Source organism: Helianthus annuus, chromosome 5 (genome assembly GCF_002127325.2).
Source record: "Helianthus annuus cultivar XRQ/B chromosome 5, HanXRQr2.0-SUNRISE, whole genome shotgun sequence".
In the NCBI taxonomy this organism is placed as follows: domain Eukaryota; kingdom Viridiplantae; phylum Streptophyta; class Magnoliopsida; order Asterales; family Asteraceae; genus Helianthus; species Helianthus annuus.
Window position 1 is genome coordinate 78,436,696 of NC_035437.2, and position 11,816 is coordinate 78,448,511.

Here is an 11,816-nt window from a genome sequence, read left to right on the forward strand (position 1 = left end):
AGGAGTTCGCAGTCAAGATAGAGCACTTCCTCTAGAAGATCAGGTGTGTATAAGCAAGTAAAAAAAGATGTGGGTCAATTTATAATATCAGGTGACTTGATAGCAGATCAAGGATGCTGGTAAATTTTTTTGACTATACTTATCATATGTTTCAGGTCATCTAAATAAGTCGATACTACGCGATGCTCTTGCTGAATTGGCATATTCTGGTCATTTGGACTTCGATGCGATTGGAGGAGTCGAACAATATGTAACCAAATGCAAAACTAGTCTGCACACTTTTATGGGAGGATCTCAGGAGTATAGGGCGTCCGTGGTTCGCAAGTATCTGGAGAACGATTCTCAAGTCCCAAACTCCGTTTGGCAAACTTGAAAAAATGGGAACTCAGTTGGGAATGTATTATGGTTGATACAATTAAGAGAATTGAAATGTTATAGTTTATACCAACTACAAGTGTAAAACTGGGGATTATTTTCTATTGTTCCTGACCCAATTAACCCGCCAACCTGACGAGGTAACCCGAACCGGACCCATTCAGCTTAAATTGTACTTTAGCCTTCTACGGATGGAAGCGGACCAGCATACTGCAAGAATCACTCGTATTCTTTTTTTTACCGAAGTGTTTTTCTATTGTTCCTTAACATAAGTGTTTTTCCTTATTTGTTTAATTTGTTCCTCTAGCATTATAAATGTGATTTTTTGATTTGATTAGGAGCTTCCCGAATTTGCAGACTGTTGTAATCGCAGCATGTGACGAGGTCTGTATCATACCACCCTTTTTATAATCTTATACTTAGTTTTGCATTTGAATACGAGTGATTCTTGCAGTATGCTGGTCCGCTTCCATCCGTAGAAGACTACAGTACAATTTAAGCTGAATGGGTAGGGTTCGGGTTACCCGGTCAGGTTGGCGGATCAACCCGTTTAACCCAATAATCGCGTTTCGTCTTATATACGGATGTCGATGTTCAAGATTAGCCAGTATGTATTGATGGGATTAAGGGTTCGATAATCTCTGTCTCGTTCAGACGACAAAGAAACCTTAATGTAACACCACGAATGTATTCATTTGGGTGTTGGAGATTGTTTCTCAAGTTTTGGCAGATCAAGATTATTTCAGGCAAGATCTTCCCTTTTAAGTATGTTTTTCAATGATTTCAAGATAAAGCGGAAGTAGCTTCTGAACAGTGTGGTCTTCTAAAGGGAGGATATAGCGGACGATTGTGATAAAAAGCTGAGGCAATGTTTGGCATCTACCTTTGCAGCGTCATCATTGCCTTCAAGAGCTTCTTTGATTTCATGGCAAGTGCAGGGGTTCCTTTGTCAAAGTGGACAAGTAGAGAACATGTTTTCTCCATCCCTTCTGAAATGACACGAGGCTTCAAGGAAAAACATCATTTAATTACGCTATGTTATGCACACGACCTGATGTCTCGTATGCTTTGAGCATGACGAGTCGTTATCAGTAGAATCCAAGAAATGCTCACTGGACCGCAGTCAAGAACATCCTAAAGTATTTTCGAAATACTAAGGACATGTTCTTGGTGTATGGAGGAGTGGAAGAAGAGCTCACTGTAAGGTGTTACACTGATGCTAGCTTCCAGACTGACCGGGACGATTCTCGCTCACAATCCGGCTTTGTGTTTACCCTCAATGGAGGTGCAGTTTCTTGGAAGAGTTCTAAGCAGAGCGTGGTTGCTGATTCAACCACTGAATCTGAATACATCGCCGCATCAGATGCTGCTAAGGAAGCTGTTTGGATGAAGAAGTTTGATCTCGACGTGGTTCCTAGCATTCGCAAACCACTAGAGATATTTTGTGACAACACAGGTGCCATTGCTCAAGCCAAGGAGGCAAGGTGGTGACATCTCAATAAACAAAGTTCACACAGATCAAAATCTATCGGACCCGTTCACTAAGCCGATGACTCAGAACAAACACAATCAGCATAGGGATGCGATTGGGCTTAGACATGCTAGCTTTACATCTTGATTTAGTATTTGAAAGTATGAACTTTAACATTCATGTTTGATGTTTCATTCTGATTTAATGGTTAAATGCATTATGAATTCCATGTTTATGTTCGTGTTTTAATATGTTTATAATCCATGAATATTGTATTCTAAAATTATCCTTAGTCGGTTGGAAATGTGGGAACAATTCCAAATTAAGACTATTCGGAACTTTAAATTCAAAGGGTTGGGATTTAAACTTCACAGGCCTCATTTAGTATCTAGTATGACGCTGGACGTAACTCGCATCAGATCTTTTCGGTAGATCCAATTACTGAAATGTTTCTGATTATAAAATCCTTCAACCTGAGATGCATATTAGAACTTCGCTCTACCAAGGACTATTCTTTGACCAAGTTACTCGTTGTCGCGTAACTGTCAGTCATAGGGCTTGGATTGGGAATAGACCTGAAGTTCAGTAGGAGTTGTATGTTGGCAATATGGGATTCTGTACTCTCACACTCCGGTGTGACAGCTAGACATCAAGACGCCCTCGTTGATTCAAACTAGATAAGTGTAAGGCCTTACCCAAACTGACTGTGTGTTTGATTGGACCACTTCGAATCTAGCACGAGAACAAGAATGGTTAAACTTATGTGAGACCGTGTAAGGTTTAACTGGTGTCTTATACGAAAAGAATAGGTGACTTATAAATACCTAATAGTCTGAGAACTAAATGTCAGTAATTGTTGGCACCGCCTTGGCATGTGACTATTGAAGTGTCATGTCTTTATATGAGTTTAATATTGAAGTTTTTTGTAAAAAAAAAAAAAAGAATACGAGTGATTCTTGCAGTATGCTGGTCCGCTTCCATCCGTAGAAGACTAAAGTACAATTTATGCTGAATGGGTCGGGTTCGGGTTACCCGGTCAGGTTGGCGGGTTAATTGGGTTAAACAAGTCAGGAACAATAGAAAATAATCCCAGTTTTACACTTGTAGTTGTATAAACCACAACATTTCAATTCTCTTAATTGTATCAACCACAATACATTAACAACTGAGTTCCCATTTTTTCAAGTTTGCCAAACGGATTTTGGGACTTGAGAATCGTTCTCCAGATACTTGCGAACCACGGACGCCTTATACTCCTGAGATCCCCCCATAAAAGTGTGCAGACTTGTTTTGCATTTGGTTACATATTGTTCGACTCTTCCAATCGCATCGAAGTCCAAATGACCATAATATGCCAATTCAGCAAGAGCATCGCGTAGTTTCGACTTATTTAGATGACCTGAAACATATGATAAGTATAGTCAAAAAATTTACCAGCATCCTTGATCTGCTATCAAGTCACCTGATATTATAAATTGACTCACATCTTTTTTTACTTGCTTATACACACCTGATCTTCTAGAGGAAGTGCTCCCTCTTGACTGCGAACTCCTCCCTGTTGAAGTGGATGGAGTACAGCCACCAAAAATACGAGTCATTTGACCCCAAGTTTCTACCGAAACACATTCAATAGGATAAGGGTTGCTGGTCTTCTGCATGCATAACCAATGTAGCAATGTTGAATTAAAAAGATATAGAGAGAGAGAATGAGAAAGAAAAAGATAAAGGGTTACTATCATTTTTAATATTACCCGCATGTACTTGTACGTCAGTTTGAGATCGTCGCAATAATGCTGACACGCAACGTCCATGTCTTTCTTGTTTTCTAAGCCAGTTTTCTGACACAATCTAGAAACAAAGTTACTCCAGAATAAATCTCTCTTAGCAGTTCCCATGGTCCAGTCTTGACCATTGCAGACTTGTTCCAACAATTTCGTATATGTTTTATTATGAGTACGCAATAAGCCAAGTAACTCGAAGTTCTTCTTCTTAGACATCTACACATAACCATAAAAATATATTGGAATTATCAAAATTTGCAAAAAAATATATATTGAAATATATTTTTTTATGGCTGAGGCTAGATAGTTCTGCAGAAACATCATTTCATAAATACTAGGTAAGTCATGCAAGTGAAAAGGTTCTGTAACTAATTTAGAAATAATCCTGAATTATGAATTCCAAGTTAATTGCTAAACTGTATTTTGGTGTTTTCTACTTTGCCCAAATTGCTTCCACTCTTCATCTGTATGTTGTTTTAGGCTTTTTTGTTTGGTTTTCGGTGGGGGGTTAGGTTTCATTTCATGAGTAATGATTTGACCATTGCAGACTTGTTCCAACAATTTCGTATATGTTTTATTATGAGTACGCAATAAGCCAAGTAACTCGAAGTTCTTCTTCTTAGACATCTACACATAACCATAAAAATATATTGGAATTATCAAAATTTGCAAAAAAATATATATTGAAATATATTTTTTTATGGCTGAGGCTAGATAGTTCTGCAGAAACATCATTTCATAAATACTAGGTAAGTCATGCAAGTGAAAAGGTTCTGTAACTAATTTAGAAATAATCCTGAATTATGAATTCCAAGTTAATTGCTAAACTGTATTTTGGTGTTTTCTACTTTGCCCAAATTGCTTCCACTCTTCATCTGTATATTGTTTTAGGCTTTTTTGTTTGGTTTTCGGTGGGGGGTTAGGTTTCATTTCATGAGTAATGATTTGAACAGAAGGTTTGTTTGTTGCAATTTTGGATTTTGAAATTTGAAATTTGAAATGTTATAAGGCCGCTACTCCGATTTCTACCCTTGAACCAGTCAATTTTCACGTGATCATCCTTTAATTTTCTCAGAATTTTTGGTTGTATGTGAACTCTAATTGCATGCATGTATTTATTATGTATGCAAATTGATAAAATGAGTCATTTTTATAACATTGAAGCCAAAAATGGTACTATGCTCCTCTGAGAAAACCCTTGGTCTCTGATAACTGATTCTAATTCATTGGTTCTAAAAGTCAAAAACCACAAAGGTCAAAAACCAAAACAGGAGTTCATATTGGATTGCATACGACTTACATAAAAACAAAAATAGGAGTTCATTCAAATTCATTCTGACTGAAAGGAATACATTTTGTTCTTTTTCTTGAGCCTCTCCTACATTCAGGTTCATTCTTTCTTTTCTTGGGCCCTTTACCACTCAGACTCAACCTGTCAACTGGTTTTCTATTTCTAGAACCTTTTCGACACTTTTTCGCAGGGCCTTTCCTAAATTGAGGTTCTTTCTTACTTTTCACCGTTTAAATGTGTGCCCTCAAAGGCTCATAATCATGCAATTTTTCCTCTCCATTTGATAAATTGAAGATAGGTGTTACCTCTTGTACAGATGAAAACTGATGATAAGCTGGGGATTCTGGTTGTACAGGCATCTTCCCGTCAGCAAGATCACTTGCAGATGATTGTGGAAACAAGTTCTCACTTGCAGGTGATTGAACAATCATGTGTCCAAATAAAGGAGCATACACAGCAAGATCAGTTTCAGTTGCAGGTGATTGTGGAAATAGAGGTTCTTCATCTTAAACAATCATGTGTCCAAATAAAGGAGCATCCACAGCAAGATCAGTTTCAGTTGCAGGTGATTGTGGAAATAGAGGTTCTTCATCTTGAACAATCACTTGTCCAAATAAAGGAGCATCGACCCTAGTACCACGAAGTCTCATCATATTTGCAAAAACCTTGGGCTTCAAATGAGATAAATCTAAAAAACTTCCTTCATGAACCAAGTTGGGAAAATTCTGATTGAAAATGTGTTGCAGAAATCGTGGAAACAATAAAAACTTTGATTCTGATTGAATATGATTGTATAGTTCATAAAAGATGTAAGTGGAGTAACTAAACTCCTGTTGGTATGCAAACGCTATCATTATTGACGCCAACCGTTGGTTTAACTCTTCGAAGTTGTCTCTTCTGTCACACCCCCAAATTCCACATGCGGAGTACCACCGCTTGGGGGCGTGACTGACCAGGATCCAGCCACCAATTATACTGAGCAATTTGATTAATAACATAAATGATACTCACCAACCACAGGGTTAGCAAATATTATAATCAAGTTCGAAAGTTTTAAGTTCAAATAGTAGTTTAGGTAAATAGCGGAAGCATGGGTAAAACAGTTCAAACAAAGTTCGTAGTTTAAGCTTATTAAAGAACCCAACACACGGGTTAAGACGACCACTACACGTCCCCAAGCCGCAAGCTCCTGAGTCACTGGGTACCTGCAAAGCATGCAGTAGGGTATCAACATAATGTTGGCGAGTTCACGAGTTTGTCCAGTTTTTAATTCCAAAAAGCTTGTTTCACTAGTTAATTTACTCATTTATATTATGCCAAGGGGAGCTACCCCTTAAGTAAGCTACTAAGCTGGTTTTCCAATACCGAATACTCATGTGACCGTACGTTTCCGTAAAGTGCCCCGTTTGTCAATGTTCTATCATCATTGACGGATTGCCAGAGTCTATTAGTTCACTCTCGATCCCATACACGGGCACGGTGTGAGGCTGGTAAGACCTAAATAGCGCTATCAACTAATAACCCGTTCGCCAGGCCCCGGCGACTAATCGGTATTAAGTAGTAGGGACTTGAGTGATAGAGTTGCGTTTAATATGGCTTGTTGCATCCCATATAAATAGTAACTAATTAAAGGTCCCGCATAAGGGGAGAAAAGTAGGTTTGTGTCCCTCACAAGGGGATAGCGTTGCTTTTAGTTCCGTTTCCCAACCACCGGGAACGCATGATTTAAAATTGTGAACTCACCTTGGGTTGCTCGGTAGATTAGTTTACTTGGTCACGCACGCTGGTTACCATGTCCTAACATGGTTACCAGTATGGGTCAGGCTTGGGTACAAATAAATCACGTATATCTTACACGCACCTAACACATGGCATGTACAACATTCAATTATCCATTAAGTTATTGGGCCTGTCCTAACATTTAAACAGCAATTAGCACATAGTCCAGTTAAACACACAACCCAAACATGTCAACATACATTATGGCCCAATAACTGAGTCAAGCGGCCCAGTCGAGACCAGGTGGTCTCGACGCGTGAGCACGAGGTCTCGAGCCGCAACCAGAGGGTCTCGAATAGTGCATGATCAACTCGAAACCATGTAGGTATCGAATAGTGCATGATCAACTCGAAACCATGTAGGCCTCAATGTACTCCGAGTCGTCATCCAACCAACCAAGCGCATAGCAAGCATCTCTAAAAGTATCGTACACTCGACCATTAACTGTTTTAATATCATCAAACGATGTTGGTCCTTTAACTTTGAAAAGAAGAATTCTTAAATAGTACGCTTCACCGGTATACGGAGAAACAGAATGAATTCTGCCAATTGTTTTTCCTTTTATTCTTGGAACCCATATACGCTGGTCAAGCTTCCACACATAAAAACGTGGAAACTGTACGTATGTTAGTGTACGTGCAACGATGTCGTTAGGATCTTGATTACGTTGCATCCAAGATAAAAACATTGATGAGTTCACAGATGGCTTGTTTAGGACATGATTAATATCTTCATCAGGACCGAAATAAACGGTTTGTTGTCCAGGAAAATGGAAAGGCAACGTCATAACAAAAGGACTCCTATAATTAACTTCATTCGAAAAAATCCTCCAAGAGGCTTCACAAGCTGATATATACCTACAACCATAATACTCTTTAATTTCATCATTTTCTGCTTGCTCGTTTCCATTATTGCTCGGAACCACAGCAACTGTTGCTCTATCCGGCCCTTTATTAATATATTTGACAAATATTTTATTGACGCCGCTTGGTTGCACCATTCAACGTTTATATGCGCCTGATATCTTTTCAAAAGTTTTTTATTGTAAGGTACAACACTTCTGTTGTCTAACTCAATTCTATTTTTTAAAACGAAGGAACCGTCATCTCTTCTTCTGTATAAGGGAAATCCATTACAATCCAAGGTTGAGTGATCTTGAAATTTCTTGGGAAAACCTTTTGAACATTTTCTATCAACCATACATGGAGAGCTCATTCTAGCGTTACCACATGGACCGTGAATCATATGGTCTTTCACAAGCGTATATAGTTCCGGGTCTTGGTTTATATCAGGGATTTCTGCTGAAATAAACTGATCAACATGGTCTACAGTTGGAAGTTTGTAATCATTCTCCATGAATAAGCACATATGCGCATGAGGCAATCCTCGCTTCTGAAACTCAATAGTGTAAACAACTACACAAAAAGGTAAGAAACTGTTATATATAATTGTGATCATGTTTAAAAAAGAAAATTTAATAACACACCAGCTGAAGCTTTTCCAAACAAATAACGGTCTTTGAAATCTTTACAAATTACATCCAACTTTATTTTAAATATTCGCGATAAAATATCAGGCCTATCCTCCGGATTAAGATTTGTGTCCTTAAGAAACCTTTGAACCTCCGGCCACTTAGGATTGCAGGTAATGGTTATAAAAAAGTCTGGACAACCATACCATTTACAAATAGCCATAGCGTCTAGATAGTTTTGCATCATATATCGTGACCCGCCTGTAAACGAAGATGGAAGGAAAATACGTTTTCTAACCTTAGACAAATCTTGTTGGCCGTTATATCTTAGTTTGCGGATACTCTCGTATGTATCAGACCTGAGATCATGTTGCTGAAATCTTATAAAGTTAAGTCGCTCGGTCTCAATCATCGTATAAGCATCAACCAAGAACTGTTGGAATAACCGTCGAGAATTTAGAATCAATGAAAAGTGGTTAGTACGATCTTGTACACGATACGCAAAGAACTCTCTCATTGTACAATTCGGACGTTTCTTGTTAGTAACATCAATGACACCCCTATGGGGTATGTCAATTCTGTAACCGTCGTCTCCATATGGGAACAAAATAGGATACTGAAGTGCAAGATAGGAAGGATGCAACTCACTTATTCTTTTTAATGAACCTGTTTGTGTCTCGACAACGATATCTCTATTCTCAAGAGCGTTATCAATATCTCCAACAATAAGAGCGGCAACCTCGGAGGAAGTAGGTAAGTTACAAGTCCGACCATCTTGTTCTCTTTTCCCAATAAGGCGAAGCTTTAAAGTAGTATTAGGATTCTGTTGGAAGCAATCTCTAACCATCCTATAAATTTTCACAAGCACATTGTTGGCATCCAACATTTCTTTGATTTGTTGTATCAGCTTATTATCAGTTTCGTCTGAAGAAGTTGATGAGGAAGCATCGTCTGAACACCTGTTTCATAAAATTGACATAGTAAATGAATATATAGTTAAAAGAAATGTTATTAAAAAATTAAGTTTTTGCATGGTACCTAAATACTGATTGCCTGTTTGCCAAATCATTTTCAGTATCGTATAAGTATAACTGACAAAATTTAGGTTTCCCTCCGTTTTCTGGCACAAGACTACCAATAGCATGATAATTTTCACCACTAATTCTGTAGCAAAAAGGAGCATTACCAGTATTAACGGTGTGGTCAACCTTACCACCCATTGACGTAAACGCAAACATAGAATTGTAACATCGAATGTTCTTCAAAAACTGCCTGCTTTCGTTATCATTGGACATGAATAGACTTTTATAATAAGGTGTCGCAGATTTATAATCAGGTAACACAACTTTGGCATAACCACAACATAACATATGACATATTTTGCCACCCTCTTTTCTTCCACTTCCTTTCTCTGCATCCCATAACTTTGCATAACAAACTTCACAAGTAATAACTTGATCACCATGATTCAAATAATCTGTTTAAAAATACAATATTAGAGTTATATATACAACATCCATTAAAATAATAAGATATACATATTCATGAGTTGATATTTTTACATTATGTAAAATTACTTATAAACAAACCTAACCTGTAGAAACACCTTTATAAGGATCTCGTTGTACGGTTTCCTCTGTGGTCAAATCGATCATTGGTATAGGAGATGAAATACGTGGTTTGCTTACCAACTTATGTTTTCCGGATGATAGCCTTGGATAATTACAATTCAAAGATGATGTGCGTGTGGTTGATGTGACACACGAACTGGAAGTGGAATTAATATTGGTGGATACAATATTGAGGGATGACGATGTAGTTCCTCCATTTGATCTCTTATTATCCAAGTATAATTTCCTTAATTTCCTTCTATGAGATGCCTCGTCTTGAGTAACAATTGGGAGGACAACTAAAAGAAAATCGTATACATATTAACAAAAATTATAATCAACAAACAAAAACAAATCAAAATAGTTAGTTGTAAATCAAGAAAGGATAATTTTCATTTTGTTATAAAAATATATAGCTAAAATAATACCATTGGTTATGCTTGATAAAGGTCTTCTGCCTCGTCGAACTTTGAAGAGACATAAATAAAAAAATGTAAGAATTAATAAACAATTCTAGCATAATAGCTAACTAACTAAGTAGGCGTAAAAGAATCGAAATGGACAATGAAAGAATTAGTGTTATACCGTTAACAATGTCGGTGGATGTGTTTCCATTTCGGTGAACTGCGCATAAAAAATAAATATATATTCTCAAATGGTTGTTAAACTAATTATCATGTGCTAGCTAATCTTAAAGTTATTGTTTTTTATGAATGAGTATGAAAAAAACTGGACGACTTTAAAAAACTTACCATCCTGAGTGTTTTCTTTATCAATGTCATTGTATACGGAGTCAGCCTTTGGTCGTTTAGGCATTGCTGGAAATTAAAAAAAATGTTACATTAAAGAGTTGGTATGTTGGATCACAAGTTAAGTAATATTTAATCAATCCAGATTCATATATAAACTATAACTAAACATTATGGTGGTAATTGTGTACATCGATCTCTATTTTATACGGACTCATAAATCATAAAATTTATGTAAACGGATATAAACAAAAAAAAATGTTAGACACCAATCTATATCAACAATAGAATAAATTAACATTAATGAACAACAAATAATATGAAAAAACATCATAATTTATAAAAAAAAATAAAAAAAATTTATATAAATAAAGTAAGTACTTGGGAATAATAAAAACAGAACCAAAACAAATTATATAACTTCTAACTAAAAGGACAAATAATAGACTCTATGAATAACGCTCCGTTAACTCCGTTAAACGTATCAACATCTTGTAAATAATGCAACTCTTCGCATGTTAGTTTAACGGTAACCATATGTCCCCATTCACTCATTAAAATCCATGTGTTGTAATGCATTATATGTGGTTGGTGCCGCCTACTTTGGAAAGAAACGGTTTGAGAATTCTGAAAAGATAAAACCTTATGCCATACTTCACCTTCGAGTTTGAAGAGTTCAACAATAAGCTCTTCAGTTTCGGAAACAACAAACACGTGAATCTTCCGGTTTAATGTGATAAGATGCCCTTGGCTAGGAATAAGATCTTTACTCAAAGGAAAATTAACAAGTTTGAATGTTTCAGATAAAACATCAAAAGCAACTATAAACTTCTTTCCAATTACCCACCAAGATTTTGAAACTATGAAGTATACAGTCTTAGCGGATAGTGTTCCAACAGACCACGCATAAGAACTTGAACCAAAGTTAGTTGCATTCATGAATTCTGTGACAACCCGAACTTTCAAGGCAAGTAACGCTCCATCTTTTGATCCTTACTCTTCGATATCTCCCTTTAATACGTTAAAACATTCTATTCGTATAGCCCGCAATAGATTGATCGGTACACTAATTTAATAACTAATGTATGACGCAATGGATCGCGTCTTAACTGGGCCACATCTTCATGATCGAGCCCAATGCACCACTCATGTTACTTCAACCTTGGTAGCCCATTTATTTAAATATAACCTTGGCTCAATAATATAACCTTGGCCCAATATACTAATAGAGGTATGGCAAAAAAAAATCGGCCCACTGTGGAATTATTTGCAACCGGCCTATTTAGGCT

The 11,816-nt window shown here is 37.0% G+C and overlaps 2 protein-coding genes across 3 annotated transcripts; both read right to left on the minus strand.

Moving 5' to 3' along the window:
- Window positions 1-2,882: 2,882 nt before the first annotated feature.
- Window positions 2,883-3,899, minus strand: LOC110939156. Of its 2 annotated transcripts, none has more exons than XM_022180969.2 (3): window positions 3,598-3,899; window positions 3,331-3,498; window positions 2,883-3,245 (listed from the first exon to the last, which is right to left on the minus strand). In XM_022180969.2, the coding sequence occupies exons 1-3, from the start codon at window positions 3,841-3,843 to the stop codon at window positions 3,237-3,239; spliced, it is 423 nt and encodes a 140-aa protein (XP_022036661.1). In that variant the 5' UTR covers window positions 3,844-3,899; the 3' UTR covers window positions 2,883-3,236. The 2 variants fall into 2 exon arrangements, with proteins under 2 accessions (XP_022036661.1, XP_022036660.1); XM_022180968.2 differs by having other exon boundaries at window positions 2,886-3,245; window positions 3,357-3,498.
- A 3,141-nt stretch (window positions 3,900-7,040) lies between these two features.
- On the minus strand, window positions 7,041-11,466 carry LOC110943602. Its single transcript, XM_022185339.1, has 7 exons — window positions 10,965-11,466; window positions 10,531-10,596; window positions 9,763-10,077; window positions 9,222-9,645; window positions 8,184-9,127; window positions 7,924-8,112; window positions 7,041-7,645 (listed from the first exon to the last, which is right to left on the minus strand). The coding sequence occupies exons 1-7, from the start codon at window positions 11,464-11,466 to the stop codon at window positions 7,041-7,043; spliced, it is 3,045 nt and encodes a 1,014-aa protein (XP_022041031.1).
- Between the last annotated feature and the right edge of the window lie 350 nt (window positions 11,467-11,816).